This window comes from Vipera berus (genome assembly GCF_964194415.1).
Source record: "Vipera berus genome assembly, chromosome: 2".
Classification (NCBI taxonomy): domain Eukaryota; kingdom Metazoa; phylum Chordata; class Lepidosauria; order Squamata; family Viperidae; genus Vipera; species Vipera berus.
The window spans coordinates 143,456,690-143,477,394 of record NC_138203.1 but is presented as its reverse complement, the minus strand read 5'-3'; the positions used below and the strand labels follow the sequence as shown (position 1 = coordinate 143,477,394).

The 20,705-nt window shown below is 45.7% G+C and overlaps 1 protein-coding gene across 1 annotated transcript; it reads right to left on the bottom strand.

Moving 5' to 3' along the window:
• Positions 1 to 2,424: 2,424 nt before the first annotated feature.
• On the bottom strand, positions 2,425 to 20,426 carry WNT10B (Wnt family member 10B; the record flags this gene model as incomplete). The annotated part of the gene is made up of 4 exons (XM_081321852.1): positions 20,275 to 20,426; positions 13,179 to 13,441; positions 8,441 to 8,793; positions 2,425 to 2,883 (listed from the first exon to the last, which is right to left on the bottom strand). The coding sequence occupies exons 1-4, from the start codon at positions 20,403 to 20,405 to the stop codon at positions 2,425 to 2,427; spliced, it is 1,206 nt and encodes a 401-aa protein (XP_081177978.1). The 5' UTR covers positions 20,406 to 20,426.
• Positions 20,427 to 20,705: the final 279 nt, after the last annotated feature.

Here is a 20,705-nt window from a genome sequence, read left to right as displayed (position 1 = left end):
CCGCGCGAACGGGCAGAGGTGCCACTCTTTGAGGAAGCTGTCGCGGCCCGTCTCCGAAGCTGCCGCTTTCGGCAGCTTTGCAGACGGGCCGCGGCAGCTTCCTCAAAGAGCAGCGCCCCTGCCCATTCTGAGAGGTGCGCGCGCACCTCTCCGAACGACCGGAGAGGTGCGCGCGTACCTCCGCGCGAACGGGCAGAGATGCCGCTCTTTGAGGAAGCTGTAGCGGCCCGTCTCCGAAGCTGCCACTTTCGGCAGCTTTGCAGACGGGCCACTACAGCTTCCTCAAAGAGCAGCGCCCCTGCCCATTCTGAGAGGTGCGCGCGCACCTCTCCGAACGACCGGAGGTGCGCGCGCACCTCCCCAAACCTTTGGAGAGGTGCGCGCGTACCTCCGCGCGAACAGGCAGGGGCGCTGCTCTTTGAGGAAGCTGTAGCGGCCCGTCTGCAAAGCTGCCGAAAGCGGAGACGGGCCGCTACAGCTTCCTCAAAGAGCGGCATCTTTGCCCGTTCATGCGGAGGTACGCGCGCACCTCTCCAAAGGTTTGGGGAGGTGCGCGCGCACCTCCGGTCGTTCGGAGAGGTGCGCGCGCACCTCTCAGAATGGGCAGGGGCGCTGCTCTTTGAGGAAGCTGCCGCGGCCCGTCTGCAAAGCTGCTGAAAGCGGCAGCTTTGCAGACGGGCCGTCGCCGTCGGGCAACCGGGAACCGGTTCCATCTCACTTTTTAAAAAAATGGCAACCGCATGCGCATGCGCGTGCATGGACACACGCACGCGGCTCCCACTTTTTTTAATTTGTGATGGAACCGGTTCCCAGTGGCTCTTTTCCTTTTTTAGGTTGCCGACCCCTGACCTATGGTAATGTCACTTTTTTTTCTCTTTTATATTGACCCATATGCATTCTGGAGTGATTTTATCTTTGATCATGTGCATTTCTGTAGATATGTAGTGTTCTTTTACATATAGTGCAACTCCCCCTCCTCTTTTTGTAGACCTGTTTCTTTTGAACAATTTGTATCCATCCATCAGTCCATTCCATTCATGGGTTTCGTCCCACCAGGTTTCTGTGATACCAACTATGTCATACCCTCCCTCGTGTATTATTGCTTTTAGTTCACCCTGTTTGTTCCCCAAACTTTGGGAATTTGTATATAAACATTTAAGGCTTTTGTGCCTGTGCGTGGGTATGTTTCCTGCACCTCCTGAATGTTGTTTGAGTGTTTTTTTTTCCATCTCTGCCCACCTCATTGTTTGATTTGTTCTCTTGGGATTTATGATTGGTTTTGGGTTCTAGAGACTGAAGATTTACCCTTCCCACTCAATTTTAGTTTAAAGCCCTCCTGCTGAGTTGGGCCAGTCTTTTTCCGAGTACATTTTCCCCTGTTTTTGTGAGGTGCAGCCCATTCCTTGCCAAGAGTCCTTCGCGAAGGAAATGCAGTCCGTGATCCAGGAAACCAAAGTTTTCTTGGTGACACCAACCCTTTAGCCAGTAGTGTTTGGTGTGAAAATCATGAAAATCAAGAAACTAACGTAAGTGAGAAAGGTAGCAAAAAAATTAATCTGTTATGGCCAATGGACTCTGAAATCTTTAATCAAACACAAGAAGATATGGGCTTGAGATGGAGAACTCATGTTTACTGAGGGGAAGCATATAACATATGCAGATTGACAAAAGGAATAGATAAAAAAGTCAATGAATGAATGTGATTTCCCAGATAAAACTAGAGACCATCTTTCCCTCCATTAACTATACCAAACAGGTTTACAAAATATAGATCAGTAAAAGAGCAAAATAATAAATTAACCTTGCAATACAGCACCCCAGTTTCAATTTTGCCAATGGGCTGTGCTATTAGCAACAACTGCAACTCTTGCAAATATACTGCTAATTTTTGTCCCCAAATGACAGTCTATTTCTCCTACTAGCTGCAAACAGCAAACACCCTCCAACTAAAGCTTTAATGTTCCAAGTCCTCATATAGGAGAAGTTCTGAGATTCTGGGACCATGCTGGTTTTAACATGTCTCCCTTCCTTGACTCTAGCCTGTGAAGAATCTAGCCCCAATTAAGAATTTTTGCCACTTTGCTTCTGTTTGTTTCTTCCTGAAGTGGCAGGACAGGATCAAGTCTATTCTCCACCCATTAAATCAAATAGGGCAGTTTGCAATAAACTGAAATAGGACCAAGCTGGCGGTCAAGAGAAGACAAAAGGGTATCTCTCTGAGGAATTCTTCCTCGCTGCTCACCCTCTATTGGAAGCAAGTCTTCTCTTGAAAGGACCAGGTATGTTTCCAGAATGGAGCAAGGGACCCACAGAAAGTAGATCAGCAGCCCAAAGCTCGTCTTCTAATCATTATGGCTGATGCTGCAGCTGGCACTTGTCACACGGCTGGCTGGAGCACGGAGTAAAGGGTTAGGCCTTCCCTATTCATTTGCAGACACTAACCCATTCTGTGGAAGGACACTCCTCACACTGCACATGGCAGCACCAATGGAAACGGCATTGGCAACGCTGAGCTCGCACCTCCTGCAGCATGTTGTGGCCACGGCCACAGCACAGGCTGCTACAGCCATCTGGCCGTGGGCTGCTCTTGACACAGGGGCGACCGTGGGTGCCTGAGGAACCTAGGCTCGGATCTGGCTCACAGAAATCAGGAGAGGGTTCGTAGAAGATGAGGTGCTTGGCCAGATGGGAGCCGGGGAGTCGTGGCCAGAAGGCTCCCGAGTTTCTGTTGTCCAGCCGCGAGAGTGTGGCATAGTCCATTCGGTCCCGTAAGATGGAACCCACGTGGCGGAAATCCGGGGCTGCTAACCAACATGTCCGAAACTGACAGCTCCCAGAGGGGCCGTGACATTTACATCTGCGCTTGCTCAGCTCTGACACCACCTGCCAAGAGAAATCAGAAGGGAAGGTTAGCTGTAGAAAAAGGTTGAAATCCCTTGCTTCTTTTGATCCCACCAATTGAGTTGAAATGCGCAGTACCTATGGAAAGGGTTGAGGGGCGCTGACTGAACTGTATCTAAGTTTTTCAGAGAATCCAAAGCCAGCTTATATTTGATAAACTTCTTTTATCAAGCCAATCCATCATTAAGCCATGCACTACATAAGAAAGCATCAGCCAAAAAAGTTGGAAGTGTTAACTCAACTGTCTTTAGTCTATGGAGCAAGCCAGTCTTTGTTTAGTCTGGAATCTCCCAGAGTTCCCCCACCTTTCTAGTTGAGCTTCTAATACCAAAATGCTGTATATACTGACATATACTCACATCCACGAGTAAACCGACTTTCAAATTTTTAACCAAGAATGAGCCACTCATACATAAGGTAATGCTCAAAATGTTGGCATGTTTTAATTTCCACAATTGGATTATCCTTGGGTAATCCCAAGGTGAATGATCTCTGGAGGGCTAGGGACAGGGGTTGCTCCTCTGTCCTGGTCCTATTAGATCTCTCAGCGGCCTTCGATACCATCGACCATGGTATCCTGCTGCGGCGTCTCAGGGGGTTGGGAGTGGGAGGCACCGTCCTACGGTGGTTCTCCTCCTACCTCCAGGGCCGCTCGCAGTCGGTGTTGACAGGAGGGCAGAGATCCGCCCCGAGGTCTCTCATTTGTGGAGTCCCTCAGGGGTCGGTTCTCTCGCCCCTCCTGTTCAACATCTACATGAAGCCGCTGGGCGAGATCATTCGTGGTTTTGGGGTGGGGTATCACCAGTACGCTGATGATACCCAACTTTTTCTTTCCACCCCGAACCAACCCAGTGATGCCCTCTCCGTGATGTCCCGGTGCCTGGAGGCGGTTCAGGTCTGGAAGGGGAGAAACAGGCTTCGTCTCAATCCCGCCAAGACTGAGTGGCTGTGCATATCGGCGTCTCGGGTTAACCAAGTTATTCCACCTTTAACGATGGGGGGTGAGGTGTTACCCCCCGTTGATAGGGCTCGCAACTTGGGCGTCCTCCTGGATTCACGGCTCAATTTTGAAGATCACATAGGAGCCGTGACCAGGGGGGCTTTTGCACAGGTTCGCCTGGTGCGCCAGTTGCGTCCCTATCTGGACCGAGACGCCCTACGCACAGTCACTCATGCGCTTGTGACCTCCCGTTTGGACTACTGTAACGCTCTCTACATGGGGCTGCCCTTGAAGACCACTCGGAGGCTTCAACTGGTGCAGAATGCGGCCGCGCGAGTTGTAATGGGGGTTTCCCGATACTCCCATGTAACACCTCTACTCCGCGAGCTGCATTGGCTTCCGGTTGCCCTCCGGGTGAAATTCAAGGTGCTGGTTATCACCTATAAAGCCCTACATGGCCTGGGTCCGGGTTATTTGAGGGAACACCTGCTGCCGGCATCAAACGCCCTTCGCCCAGTGCGCTCTCACAGGGAGGGTCTGCTCAGGGTTCCGCCGGTGAGAGATTGCCGGCGGGTGACACCCAGGGATAGGACCTTCTCAGTGGGAGCGCCTGCCCTCTGGAACCAGCTGCCGGTAGAGTTGAGGACTGCTCCCGACCTCCGATCATTCCGCCGGGGCCTGAAGACCTGGCTCTTTGAGCTCTCGGGCCCAGGCTGAGGAGAAAATTTTAACTGGGGTTTTAATGTACAGGGTGAATTTAATGCTTTTTAATTGGTTTTAACTTTTGTATGTTTTGATTTTTAATTCCCTGTAAACCGCCCTGAGTCCTCAGGGAAAGGGCGGTATACAAATGCAAATATTAAATTAAAATTAAATTAATCCATAGATTACAATATCTATTTTTCATGATATTTTAGTTTTAAAAAAATGAGAGTTTATCCATGGATGGGCTTATCCGTGAGTATATGTTGGTATATGAGTATTTTTTAAAAGTATCACAGCAAACAGTGTATTCATGGATAAGCCATCTGCGGATAAACAGAATCCAAATTTTGAGTGCATTTTGGCACTTAAAATTCTTGTTTTTTTGTTTTTGTTTTACTCTTTTTTATTGGTTTATAGTATAAAAGAGGGAAAAAATACAAAAAACAAATAGTAGGGAAAATAGGGGAGGGAAAGGGGAAGGGAAGAGTGCAGAAAAGAAGGGGAAAAGAAAGAATTCTTGGTTTATTTTTGAGTGCATACCAGGGGTGGGCAAACTTGGCTCTTTTATGACTCATGGACTTCAACTCCCAGAATTCCTGAGCCAGCATGGCTCACCTTGGAAACCTCTCCCTTTCCCCTCAGCATGGCTGGCTCAGGAATTCTGGGAGTTGAAGTCCACGAGTCATAAAAGAGCCAAGGTTGTCTACCCCTGCTATATACCATAACGTAACCTATTCATGTGCAACACACCTACTAGGCTATGATTCTTAATGTCTGATCATATCTCAAGGTATGTTGGAGAGTACTGAGAGTTCACAACCATAATAGAGCCCAAAATTTATGTTGCTAAGTGAGACATTTGTTAAGTGAGTTTTGCCCCATTTTATGATTTTCCTTGCCACAGCTGTTAAGTGAATAACTGCAGTTAAGTTATTCAGGTTGTTAAGTCAATCTGGCTTCCCAATTGACTTTGCCTGTTAGAAGGTTGCAAAAGGTGATCACATGACACGGCAAGCATCACAAATATGAGCCAGTGGCCAAGCATCCGAATTTGGGTCATGTGACCATGGGGCTGCTACAACAGTTGTAAATGTGAAAAACGATAGTAAGTCACTGTTTTCAGTGCTGTAGTAACTTTGAACAGTCACTATATGAACTGCTGTAAGCTGAGGACTACATGTACTTGCGATATATAGCTTTCATGTAGACATGTATGCCACTGGCCTCTCTAACCTTTTAGAGGTTTTTGAGAGTACCAACCAGAGGCATGTGGATACAGCTGACTCTGTCAACACAATATACCTGGATTTTATTTTATTTTTTAAAAAAACCTTTGAGAAATTTCCTTTCCAAAGCTTTTTGAGTAAACTTAGCATCAATGGATAAGAGGAAGTGTCTTTTAAAAACTAACTGGGTTTTTTTTTAAAATCCCCACAATAGGATTAAATGGACAATTTTCTCAAAGAGGAAAGAAGTGGAATCCCACGAGGATATTCATAAACAATCTTGAGAACTAGGCAATGAGCTGGCTGAGTTTATGGATGACACTGACATATTCTAAGAGGTTAAAAACTAGGCGGAATTGTGATGAGCACCAGAAGGATCTCTTCAAGCTGGGTGAATGGTTAGCCAAACAGCAAATGGAATTCAATTTAAGTGAGTGTTAAGTGATACATGTTGGAACAAAACCCTCTAATTTCACATTTACGCTGGTGGGCTTTGAGCCGTCTTTAACCAACCAGGAAAATGATCTTGGGATTGTACTGGGTAGCTCAGTGAAAGTGTTGACTATTCAGTATAGAAAAGACAGATTTCACGCTAGAGAGGATTAGAAAAGATACAGAATAAAAAAGCTAACCCTATCATAACCCTATATAAATGTACAGTATATACACATCTGGCGTGAGAGGTGGATAGACTTTTGTTGCCACATTTGGGGAAAAATATCTAACAGAGCTGGAAAAAATATGTTAAGAGGAGGACATAAATTCAAACATCCCCTATGAGGACAAAAACTACTCTTCCAAACTCTTTAGCTTGGAAAAAAAGAGAGGGATATAATAGATGAATAAAAACACCCATGGCATAATGAAAAGTTCTTCACCTTGTCTCAAAATGCTACAAATGCCATCCTGTAAAGTGGATGAGAAGATTTAAAATAGATCTCAGAAAACATGCCTTCACATAGTGAATAATGAACCTGCGTAATTCTTTGCCACAAGACATAGCGATGGCCACTTACTGGGTGACTTGTAAAGGTACTAGATAACTTAATAGAGAACAGGTCTATCCAAAGCAGTTGATTTTGGAGATCTAATATTTCTTCTACAGCGTAATTCCAAGGACTACTTACAGGGAAACAATGGCTGGAGGGCGGCATCACTCCCCCCTCTCAGAGGCCTGTCTGATACATAGCCTCCAAACTGATGGGCAACGATGTATTTCAGTTTCATTCGTTCTGAAACCTATTTTATTGCTGTGCCAAGTTCTATCCATTATAGCCTCAATACGTATAAAGCATCTGTATAAGACGTCAGGATAAATGTGGAAAGTGTTCTACAATAGAACATATTCTCAGATAGGAGTCAAAATAAACTCACATTTATGTTTTTAGAAAATAACTAATTTTCCAGTTTTCTTGCTTGAATTGTGCAGAATGCTTCAATTTTGGATGATGATGTATTCAGACAACTTTTTAAGCAGGTCTATAAACTAGCTTGTCAACAAAAGTGCGTATAGTCAAGGCTATGGTCTTCCCAGTTGCAATGTATGGCAGTGAAAGTTGGACCATAAGAAAGGCTGAGCGCCAAAGAATTGAAGCCTTTGAACTATGGTGCTGGAGAAGACTCCTGCGAGTCCCTTGGACTGCAAGGCGATCAAACCGGTCAGTCCTAGAGGAGATCAACTCTGACTGCTCTTTAGAAGGCCAGATCCTGAAGTTGAAACTCAAATACTTTGGCCACCTAATGAGAAGGAAGGACTCACTGGAGAAGAGCCTAATGCTGGGAAAGATTGAGGGCAAGAGAAGAAGGGGACGACAGAGAATGAGGTGGCTGGATGGAGTCACTGAAGCAGTAGGCGTGAGCTTAAATGGACTCCAGAAGATGGTAGAGGACAGGAAGGCCTGGAGGAACGTTGTCCATGGGGTTGAGATGGGTCGGACACAACTTCGCAGCTAACAACAACACAACAACAACATAAACTTGCTCCCAAATTTCTTATTACCAAGAGAATTGTCATCTGCATCAATGTAAGCACAGTTCACTCTCTCATATGAGAAACTTTCATTTAGAGGAGCTCAGCAATTGTATTTCTGTTGGATCAGCTATTCCAAGCATACTATCCGATTAACAGAAGCAAGCTCCATCAGAGGTTCATGCAAAAGAAGAAAATCCTAATGCCTCCCTATACTGGGAATAAATAACATAAATAGTTCTGCTAAATCTAATGTAGAAATGCAGTAGATTTATTGAATGGAAGCAAGCATAATGAGAATGATAAATCATGCAGAAACACAGCAGGCATCTTCCCTCTGAGAGTAGATGGTTTGAATGTATTTCTCTTGCACACCGCAGTTATCTCAACACATGGTTTGGGAAAAGAATCTGAATTTAGTCGAGCCACATTTACTATTATAACTTTATGTTCTCAAACTCATCTCCATGGCCGTGACAGCTACACATTAGCAATAAACATTAAAAAAACATGAATCCTGAGAATTTCAAACACTGTACCAGATAACAGATATAGATTAACTGCTACGAACACCAAGTAATGCAACTGTGGCAGAATCGTAGCAATAAGATTATCTCCATGATTACTCTTTCATTATGCCACGGATAGACTTTCATCCTTCCATCCTCCAAAACCCTGCCCAAGGGTTTCATACCTTACCTTTCTGCCCACGCGATGACTGTGTAGCTGCATCCGGGCATGAGCATCACGGGGTTTTCTTCGTGGGTCTAAAAAATGCCGGGCAAATCTCTGGGCATACGCAAAATCTGCACTGCAGCCACCCCATTCCCAGGTGTCCTGAGGGCTGGGTTGCCCCCACAACGAGGATGGCATAGGGGGCAGGCTTTTGCCCCGGCTTAGAGACTGCAGCTGGGTGAGTTTCAGTTTCTGGTTCTCTGTGCCTTGTCTGGCACAGCCACAACTTTGTAGTTCCCCAAGACTGCAGGCAGTTGCCACTGCATGGGTCACACCAGCTGCTAGCAAGGAGAAGACAAATGCGCTTTCCCGGAAGCCTAGGAAGCAAACACAGTGAAGAGTATAAATTTGCTAAAGGCTCAAGCCAAGAAGACTTTACATAATAATAATAATAATAATAATAATAATAATAATAATAATAATAATAATAATAATAATAATAATAATAGTAGTAGTAGTAGTAGTAGTAGTAGTAATAATAAGTTGGAAGGGACCTTGGAGGTCATCTAGTCCAACCCCCTGCTCAGGCAGGAAACCTTATACCATTTCAGGCAAATGGCTGTCCAGTCTCTTCTTAAAAACTTCCAGTGTTGGAGCATTCATCACTTCTGGAGGCAGGTTGTTCCACTGGTTAATTGTTCTAACTGTCAGGAAGTTTCTCCTTAGTTCTAGGTTGCTTCTCTCCTTGACTAGTTTCCATCCATTGCTTCTTGTCCTGCTTTCAGGTGCTTTGGAGAACAGCTTGACTCCCTCTTCTTTGTGGCAGCCCCTGAGATATTGGAACACTGCTATACATGGGTTCAAGGTGATGTTGACTCTTGGGCGTTTAGAGTAGGTCAAAGTCTCCCTTAATCCCACAACTCCTTCAGTTCTTTTTTTAACTTAAGACTACAGTACTCTGTCCACTTTACATCATTCTCATTCCTAAATCCAGACCTGAGATAATCCTGATTTGGGGATTTAAGAAAGCTGGATTCTCATCCTTTCATCAAATTAAATGTTTGTGCATATAAAATAGATAATAATAATAATAATAATAATAATAATAATAATAATAATAATAATAATAATAATAATAATAATAATAATAATAATAATAATAATAATAATCTGAAATAAAGCTGTGGGTGGCCTTTGAAAATCTACTCTAAAATAATTTATTTTCACAGTATGAATGAGTTGTTACAGCTTGCTTCCCTAAAGAACTTCTGGATCTTCCTGCCTCACTAATGCACTAATTCCAGGATTCCCTTCGGAAAAACAATTACTCCTAAATTACTCCATAGCCTAAATATGCCCTTGCCTACAGCCTTCTGTAAGCTGGTGCCTCCAGATATGTTGGACCTCAACATTTTGAAAAATCACACAGACGCAACTGTCGGGCAGGTTGGGAGTTAATGCGCTGCAAGTCAACACGTCTGGAGAACATCAGGTTGAAAAACATGAGTATTCCTACTCATGTTCCATTGAACTCATTAGGACTGCTAAGCATCACACATGCCTAGAGCTGGTATTTTAATTCTTGACTGTTGTTTATAAATTGATACAGACTTGCTTTATAATTAGCCATGATATCTATGAACACGATGCCTCTAGTCCCTGGCACCTATTAGGCATTTCCTCCTTAATCCATTCTTCATTAGTCTCCTGATGCTTCTCCTATTCCTGTGAACGCAGATGAGCCCCACCAAACTCATGACACATCAAGCAGCAGCTGACACATCAAGCAGCGGCTCAGCCCAGGTGCTTGGTTTGGAGCTTGCTCCAGCTCTTGCCTGCCCAGAGGCCTTGCTTTGAACTCGGGTTTAAATTTAGAACCGGCTCCTTCAAAGCTCAATTAATAAAAGAGATGCAAAGGACAAAAGAAAAGAGCTGCTTGCCAATTTGCCTCTGGAGTCAGGTGTTGGCCACTCTTAACACAGCCAAGGCAAGAGGCCTGGGTGAGGCAGCACCTGGGAAGAAAGGCAGGGGCGAAAAGAAGGGCAGCCGTGACCAGGCAGGCTTAGCAAGATGCTCTCAGCTGCTCCCTCCACCTGGGAGACAATGCGTGCAGCCATGCCACCCACAGAACACGGATGTGGAGAGGCATCAGAATCACTGCTCTTCACTGTTCCCAGTTGTTGGTCCGGCTAGGGGGGGAAAGAGGCAAAAGCAATGAGTTGCTGTTGCTGCTGCTGCTGCTGCTGCTTTTGGCAGGATTCCTCTTGCTCATACCCTTCCAAGTCAGGAATCCATCATCAAGACTGCCTTTTCCCAACTCTACTTGTGGTCAAGAACCTTCTACAGATTATCCCTTTTCTGAAGACTGTGCCCAAGCAGTTATTGTCAGGTTTGTCCATTCCTTAAAAGGATGGCGGTCCTCCTAAGGTTGCTAAATGTCAACTCCCAGCATTCTTCCCAGCTAATGGTGAGGGATGCTAGGAGTTGGAGTTCACAGCGAAGGGTCCTTCCTCCGCAGCACAGATACGGGAACAGAGGAAGGAGCTGATGAGAGTGAGCCAACCAAAGCAGCCCAGGCTTAGCTGCAGGATTCTTACTGATGCAAAGAAAAGGAGCAGCTGGTGGCTGCTGCTGCTCCTATTTGGTGGGAGTGATCAATAAACCAGGGGACGCAGTGGCTCAGTAGGTTAGGATGCTGAGCTTGTCGATCAGAAGGTCAGCAGTTTGGCGGGTCGAATCCCGAGTGCCGCGTAACAGAGTGAGTGCCTGTTACTCGTCCCAGCTTCTGCCAACCTAGCAGTTCGAAAGCACGTCAAAATGCAAGTAGAAAAATAGGGACGGTGGGAAAGTAACAGTGTTCCGTGTGCCTTTGGCGTCTAGTCATGCCGGCCACATGACCACGGAGACGTCCTCGGACAAGCGCTGGCTCTTCGGCTTTGAAACAGAGATGAACACCAGCCCCTAGAGTTGGAAACGACTAGCACGCATGTGCGGGGGAACCTTTACTTTTACCTTTATCAATAAGCCAGTTTGAGGTGATGGGGCAAAGATCATTATTATCAAATTTATTTGCCACCGTCTCCCAGTTCAAAGCAATTCTGAGCAGCTCAAAGATGCTATTTGCTGACAGCAGCCCTACAGGAATTACACTCTACCCCTACCACCTTTACTTGTTCCTCATCCTCGGGCAGCCATTTTTACTCTCAAACTGAAGATAGTTGGCTATATCGTACAATGTGCAATGAAGGAAGAATTGATTTCAGACAGCTTAGACCAGGAGTCCCCAACTCCTGGCCCGTGGCCCACTACCGGGCTGTGCCTTATTCAGAACTGGGCCACGCAACTGGCTGGCCTGTGTATGTGCACGTGCAGCTCAAGTTGCACAAGCAGCGGGCCAGTGTGCATGCGCTCAACTTCACAAGTGGCGGGCTGGTCCCCTTTTGCACTCCCCCCCCCCGCCCAACCGGGCTACCTAGCAGTAAAGGTTGGGGACTTCTGGATTAGATCAACATTCCCACCTGGTGTTTTTCAGCTGTGATGGACCTAAATTCTAATTATTCTTACCCAGGCCTCAAGAAACCTTGGCTTGTAGCCCACAGACTTCAGTCAGTTTGTGGAAGAAGGATGTACAATTAAAGTTGCCTACTGTTCTCCAGAAACGAGCCCTTTATCTCAGTGTTTCCCAGACACTGGACAACTGGAATACTCTATTTTTGGTTTCAACATCCAAACTAGATTAATACTTAAATCAGAGGTGGCAACTGAAGGCTCAGCTGACCATATCGTTTTCAGCTTCCAGAGAATAGCTAAACTGTGTTGACAAATCAACAGTTTACAAGAGCATAACTGTCCCAGACTTTGCAGGGGGGGCGGGGTAGGAGGACAAAATCAGAAGCAAAATTGGTGCCCTAAACCCACTAAGGCACCTGATTGTAACCTTTTAGTCACAGTGCTTTACAGCCCTTTCTAAGCAGTTTACAGAATCAACATATTGCCTCCAACAATCTGGGTCCTCATTTTACCAACCTCAGAAGAATGGAAGGCTAAGTCTACCTTGAGCCGGTGAGAATCGAACTCTTGGAATGAACAGTGACTTAGCCTGCAGCACTTTATTCTAACCACTGCACTACCACAGCTCTTTTAAGACCTACTGTAGCCTTTTAAAAATAACCCAGGAGGGGTAATCAAAAGGTATTTTTTTAAATGAAGAGGACAGATTTCTGATTCTTATTCTCACAATACGTTCTAGATGCAGATGCTCATAAGCCACGTCAATTTCACTCACCAGCTTTGCTCTCTCCCCGTTTAAATTTCTAATGACCTACAACAAATCTTCATGAAACAAATCATGAAGCAACTTATATTTGAAGACTTTAAGGAGCCATGGGGGGGGGAAAGGGCTTTACCCATGAGGCTTAGTAACTAAATGAAGACCAGCTAGGCCTGAAAACAAAATGCTGCAGCTTCCTTTTCTACACACAAAGATCCACAGCATCTTCCTTCGGGAGGCTTACATTTACATTTTTAATATAGATCTATTCATGCCAAATCGCCCAGGTTCGCTGACATTCCTCCTTGTTCTTCGGTAATCCCACGTTACTTCATTTCTGTGGACACTAGATCAGTAAAGGGGGAGAGGAGAGGATAGAAGGGGAACCATGGGCAGTGAGAGACGAACCAACTCCCAATTTTATTGCCCACCAACCCCAACGAAGGGGTTGTCCCAAGCCCGGCATTTTCTCCCACTAAATCCTCTTCTCACCTCTCTTCAGAATGGCACTGTTAAGAAGCACAGTGCTCCCGCTGCTCAGGTCGGAACAATTCCAGCGCCTCTCTTGCAACTGGTGTTGGCACTCGTGGAGGGCGAGGTGAATGCCTTGTAAAGCTGAAGCCATCGCTTCTGGGCTGCGTACACAGAGTCCAAATTGGCGCCGGGTCAGCCAGGGCAGGGTCATGCACATGGCGTTAGAATTCAGAACAGATTCTGCCAGCACTTTGGGCCCCAAGGGACTGTGGCCCAGCATTCTAAGAGAGAAAAGGAAAAAGGAAATCTTGAGTTAAGAAGGAAAGAGAAAATGATCAGGAAGCATTTGATTGCTTGATCTCAGAGCCAGAATGACTTAGGCCTAGGAATGAGGGAGAGAGAGAGAGAGAGAGAGAGAGAGAGAGAGAGAGAGAGAGAGAGAGAGAGAGAGAGAGGGAGGGAGGGAGGGAGGGAGGGAGGGAGGGAGGGAGGGAGGGGGGGGAGGGAGAGGGAGAGAGAGAGAGAGAGATGGAATAGGTTCACTTGTGCATTCCCTAATGGAATGTGTGGATCACTCTGGCAAATGAGAGAAAAAGACGCTCATTGGAAAAAAATCAGACAAGAGAGGCAGGAAACCCCCCCCCCCCGTGGCTTAATGGTCAGAGAAAGAAACGTAGGAGAGACCTGCCCTGATGGATCAAGCCATTAAAAGTGAAGGTGGGAAGTTTGTACTTTCAGACTTGCAAGAGTCTGTTAATGTAACCTTACAATTAAGTAGACTTAGTTTATCCAGTTGCATTTCTTATCTGGTTTGTCTGGGAAGGCTGACACCCTAATTGTAGCATCAATATGCCTGGTAACCACTTTTTTTTTTATCCCGTGCCCTCCCAAGGTGTCAGGCTTCCCAGGTAGACCAGACAGGAAACACAACCAGATGAGCTAATTCGACTTTATTGCAAGGCAACATTAACAGAATCTTACAAATCTGAAAGTATAAATCTCCAGCTGCCTCTGATAACAGCCTGGTACATTAGGGGGAGTTCCTTTCTCAGTTCCTTTCTCTGCCTGTTATGCAACAGTAGCTCCTTCCCCTCCCCTTGTCTGTTTCGTAGGCACCCTCTCATCCCCCTGTCTCCCAAGGCCATTCCCTCATACCATAGACCAGGGTTACCTTTGCCTCATCCTCAGCACCGAGCTAAGGTGATTCGGAGTCATCTTTAGCTGAATCTGGTTTCAAAGTAGTGGAAGGGTTCTTCTCCTGAAACCATTTTGATCACTGATACCATCTAACCTGATTCATCACTAGCACGATTGTGGATGCGGACAAGTTGGGATCCGCCGAGGTCCTATCAGCCACTTGCTGAAAGCCTACCCTTAGTACAGTAGCCATTTGGGTTAGTTTGTGGGAAAGATCAGACACCTGGCATCTACCCTCTGTGTTTTTCTACAAATTGTTGATGCTACAATTTGGCCACTTTAAAATGGGTGAACTTCTCAGAATTCCAGGAGATCAAACATTGATCTAGGTCGGGATAGGCAAAACCTTGGCTCTTTTATGACTCGTGGACTTCAACTCCCAGAATTCCTGAGCCAGCCATGCTGAGGGGAAAGGGAGAGGTTTCTAAGCTGAGCCGTGCTGGCTCAGGAATTCTGGGAGTTGAAGTCCACGAGTCATAAAAGAGCCAAGGTTGCCTACCCCTGGGCTAGGTACTTCATTACTCACGTACGGCTTGACCAGCACTTTTCAAAAATCTAACCAGCACTCCACTCCTAGCAAGTAAAGCTCTAGCATGTTTTTGAAAGACCTGTGTTTTTTTTTTTTAAAAATATGAGTTTAGCTTTCTTTTAGAACAGCTCCAGATCATTGTTTAAAAAATAGGACTAATGCTCTCAAGTGATCTACAGTGTAAAAAAAAAGGAAAGAGAAGAAAAAAAGCAGGGTTCTGCTAGCTGCGTGTTACTGTGTTTACCACATTACAATGTTTTTTTGATTCTTCTGCCAACAAAAGGATTTCATAGGGCTGTCCTTATTGCTATTTTAATTACCTGAGGCTTGGAATGGCACAATTTTGCCTGCTCTGCTCTAATACCACAGCTGAACTTCATCTACTTCCAGGTGCGGCCAGCCACAGGAACAAAACTGGATTAGCTGCCATCACTGGAATTCCATTGCGGCACTCAGGGCTTTTTTTCTCATAGAACGCTCAGAATGGAGTTCCGGCACCTTTTTTGGATGGAACCTTGTAGGGTAGGCAAGGCGGGTTGTATGACATGTGTGAGTTCCGGCACCTTTTTCTTTTACAAAAAAAGCACTGGCGGCACTAGATGAAGATGCAGGTAGCTCATTACCAGTGACCATTCTGCTTTATACTATGCCCTTCTGCCTCCTCCATGGACCCATATTTAGCTCTCTTTCAGAAAAGTGCTAAACCTGTGTTCAAAATTAGCCAACGGGTCACTGGCTGTGCATCTGACATCCACTTGATGGATGTCACAGGTGGATAAATGTACTCTCCCAAACACTCACCTACATTCACCTGGCTGTGTCCAATCCCTGATGGGACTAGGATTGGTATTTGCTATCCTACTTGTTGGTAGGATGGCAAGTGATGCTGGGTGGGAAGGTTGGAGGATTCTACCAATCACCTTTCTTACTGTACATATTTTCCTCTTCTCTCTGCCCATGACAGAGAAGAGGATCTAAATGTGCTGGCCAGCAACCCTGGTTCCATTACAAAAGCTTCTAGATCAGGGGTGTCAAACTGCTGGCCCACAGGCCGGATGCCTCATGCCGAAACTGCACCCACCCCATTGCTGGCAATGGGGGGAAAAAGTCGCGATACATCGCGACACGTCACATAATGTTGTGGGTTTGACACCCCTGTTCTAGATGGTTTAAATAGGGGCAGAAGGCAAAAGGACAGAGTGTGTGGGAGAGACAGGCAATGAAAAATCAGATCTCCTGCATTTTATTTTTTAATTTTTAACTCCACACAGGCTTCTCTCTCCACACAGAGCTGGGCTAAGTGCATTTTGTCAAACATATGTGCAGAGTTGTACAAAAGCCTTCTGGCCATCCAGCCAGGCTCCACCATCTAAGGGAGAGGGCTGCACCTGGGTGGTGGAGTTTGCAGGGGGAAATTCCCTGCCTGGGCCCCCTCTGGCACTAGATAAAAGCAAGGTTGGAGATCAAAAGTATCCCCCCAAGGCTCGGCACCCAAAAATAGGGGAGGGGGAGTAAAAGGATGTTCCCATGACAGAAAGGCAGCGCCCCTCCCAGATCTAAAGCAGGGTGTCTCTGCAGCAGAGGGAACAGAGTAGGAGTAGCCCAGGCAGTGGGAGACACAGACATATGAATGTGGGAAAAGGGAGTGGAGCCAGGTTTCCTGATGAGAAGAGGCCACCATAGCAACCACCCAATGGAGACAGGACATCCTCATAGCAATGGATGTATAGCTTTAACAGTTCCTGCATGCCCTGTGATTGCCATCACACATAGTATCTCACATAAACTACAAATGCTTTCCTCCTAAACGCCTACAGATGAATTCTCCTGAAGATCAAGCACTGCCTCAGTCCTTCTCCCTTGCCCAAACCATCCTTCCACAAAGCAACTTTTCACTCCGGACAGGAATAGGGATACAGAACATGCCACATCTGGGTTTCTCATCTGTAGCAGTAGTGCAAGAGAAGCATGGCTGCAGCCTTCGAAAAGGCAGGTTGCATTCCTGGAAAGAAAACTACATTAAGCAATGAGCTTTACCCCTTAAAGAAGCAGACCTGTACTTGAAGACTGCATTCCTACAGTTTGGGGATAAAACCTGTTTGAATCCAGTGGAATATGCATCTGAGTGAACAAGCTGAGGACTCTACTATAACTGGCTCATCATAATCTAGTGGCTACTCATAAACCATAGCTAAGTTCCCCGGGGCTTTTGTGATCACGTGATAGATTATGGGAGTGGTACGATGGCTTCTATTCCTGCTCTGCAGAATGGAAAACTTCTACTCCTAGAATTGTCTGTTAGGGCTGTGCGATGCACTGGATTGGATTTTTTTTCCCAAAAAGGGGGGAGGGGTGCTTTGGAGCTTTCAGTCCTTGTATACATTAATTAAAGCCTACAGAAGCTGCAATGAGCCTGTAAATCTCCAAAGGACCGCAAGAACCTCTTTCTTCTCTGAAGTTGGGAGTGTCCTCTGAGCATCTGAGATGGGGAAAGGCCATCAACTGAGGGCATAGCTTGGGTCCCAAAGTTGCACACAGTCCAGCCCCAACCTTCCTTGTTTTCCCAAATTTTACTTTTTTATGGGCAAAAGGAGATAAATAATAATAATAATAATAATAATAATAATAATAATAATAATAATAATAATAATAATATAACAACAACAACAACAACAACTCAATAGGTAGACAAAAATGCCAAATCCAGTCTGAACATCTGGCTGACTGTGCAATGATCAATAATAATAAAGGGACCTTGGAGGTCATCTAGTCCAACCCCCTGCTGATAACTTAAAACCATCATTAAATGTATGTTTGCAAGTCGAGGATTCTCTGTAGATTCTTAGTATACATTCCTGATATTTTTCACACATTTCTACAGGAACAATCTCCAGCCTGATGAGGTAGCATAGCAGGTCTTGAGGGGAAGATTCCTGAACTAACTTACGTTACATAACAACAACAACAACAAGAAGAAGAATAAAGTTGGAAGGGACCTTGGAGGTCATCTAGTCCAACCCACCGCTCAGGCAGGAAACCCTATACCATTTCAGATAAATGGCTGTTCAGTCTCCTCTTAAAAACTTCCAGTGTTGGAGAATTCACAACTTCTGGAGGCAGGTTGTTCCACTGGTTAATTGTTTTAACTGTCAGGAAATTTCCCCTTAGTTCTAAATTGCTTCTCTCTTTGGTTAGTTTTTATCCGTTGCTTCTTGCCCTGTCTATCACTATGTCTATCACTATGTTTAAATTAAAGCTGAGTTAATCTTGTCCCAGATCTACCCACTTTTTGTAGTGCACCCTTGACATGCCCCCAAAAGGCAAAGGGTGACCCTTGAATAGTTGTACAGCCTGAAAAATCAGGAAAAGGATCAGCCAAATTCCTCTTTCTCGAAAGCCCACTCACAAGAAACACTCCAGTAGAGGACCTCTCATGCGCCGCTACACTTTGCCACTTGCCTAGTCAGTCAACAGTGGCAAGCAGGTGACTTAATGCAGACAGGGTTGCCTTACGCCTCTTTCTCCCTGCTAACTTTAAAGCTTCGACCTTCCAAATTGACATCATCCAAATGTGGAAGGCTTAGGCTATACACCTCTCATCTGCTGTCTGTCTGGTTAACAGGCTGGGAAAGAATATCTTAAGCAATGCCTTGTTTTCGAGATTGGAAAGAAAGGAAACAGAAGGAGAAATTCCCATGCCACACACCATTTCCAAATTTCAGCAAGGTTTAAAACAGGGAACATCCTGGTTTCTCTTCTACTCTCAGAGGCAGAAGTCCTTGGTCTGTAGGAGGGAAAGAACGGCACTTGCACCCTGAGTTATGGAACAGGACATTGGGCCAGTGATCCTTCCGGTCTAGTGTGGTCACTGGGTTAAGCATTCCAAGGCCGGAAGCAGGAACCTTTTCCAATCCTCAGCTTGGCCCTCTGAAAAGTTGTAGCTAAATGTGTTGAACCAGCACAAGGCAGGTAGTCTTCAACTTACAACCATCCATTTAGCGACAGTTGAAAGTTATGATGGGACTGGAAAAGTGACTCACGACAGCTCTTCGCGCTTACTACTGTCACCAGTGTTCCTGCATTCGCACGATGAAAATTTGGGCCCCTGGCAACGAATGATAGTTGGGATACCCCAGGGTCACATGATCACCATCTGCAGCCTTCTCAACCAACTTCGAACAAGCAAGGTCAATGGGGGAAGCAGGATTGGCTTAATGACTGCCTGTTTTGTATAACAGTGACACTTTCACTTAACGACCATGGCAAAAAAGGGGCATACATTGAGTGTGACTCATTTAACAACCACTTTACTTTGCAATGGAAGTTCTGGTCCCGGTTGGGGTCATAAGTCAAAGACTACCTGTCACTGGACTTGTCAGAGATTATAACAGTTTGACTCCAGTACCTGGGGGCGGGGGGGAGGGGGATTAGAGCAAGGAAGGTTCTATTAATAGCATAAAGCGACTGGAAAGTTTCACAAAAATATCTAATTTAATACTGGAACACTGCTAATGAGAGCTGCCCATTTTAGCTTCATTCTAATTTCTGGCTTTTCAGGAGAAGCCAGACATGTACATCAGAACTAGCCCCACAGCTGTTATACACAGGGCTGTTACAGCATCCGTTTTAGCCAACATGAAAATCGCCCTTAATGATGGCTACTTGCTGATACCCGAGATGGAGAAACATGACATACAGCTCTTGCCCTACATTCAGCACCAACAGGAACCGTCCTTGGCTCATGGACGAAACCCACCTGGCAATCTGACAGGTGGATAAGAGTACTCTCCCAAACACTCACCTACCCTCACCCGATCTGGGTCCAATCTCTGATGGGGATGTGATTGGCACTTGTTGCCATACCAGCAAGTGATGCTTGGTGGGAAGGTTGGAGGACTCCACCAATCACGTTTCTTAACTATTCCCATAATAAAACTGTAAGAGCAGCATCAGTTGTCTCCCACGATTCCCGCCCCCGGTCTCTTTCTAACCATCTTGGAGTGTAGAGGGCTACCTGTCGCATGCTCAGAGGATACAGCTCATCCCGAGAATAATTTTTAAGATCACATTCTGGGAGCCCTACTTTCCGCTTCCCTCAATTTAAACTCCAAAACCGGATCGTTCTGGCACTTAGGAATTGTGCTCATATTTAGTGGGAGGGGGAAGGTTAAAAAAGGGCATAAAACAGCTGCAGAGGCTGTTCTCACCCTATCATTGGCTCTGTAGAGAGGGGGAGGTGGGAAAAATGTGCTTAGAGTAGACCGCTCTTCTTTGAGACTTCTGCCCTGATCCCCAAGTTCTTCAAAGTGACTTCAAAACCCGCATCCTCTTGAGGCTACTACCTGATCCAGGATAGGCACCTCAGCTCCCAACAGTCATGTTACTTACCCTCTCCAAAGGCAGAGGCAAGCAGCAAAAAGGCAAGTATTCACATGGGGGTTCCTCGGGGCCATGCTGAACTCCACCTGGATGCCTTGGGTTGGTTCTCTAGTGTGGTTGGATGATGCCCTCTCCCTCATGTCCCTGCCACGGAGGGATGGGGGTGAAAAACCTGCAAAAGGGAAATCTAAGAACCAGTCGGAAAGCAAGTTGTTTGGAGTCAGTGGCTGAGCTCACATCCAATGTGGACAATTGAGAGGCCCGGTTGCCACATGTGGACAGCGCATTCAGCTGGATTAGTTTTAGCCTTCTATATGTTTTCACATGGTACGTTGGGTTAGTTTAGTTTATTTTGTGCAAACCAAGAAAAAAGCTAATTCAACTTAAGGGCGTTATTGTATATAAGGGTAGGTAGTACAGAGCAATGGACAAGGGATTGA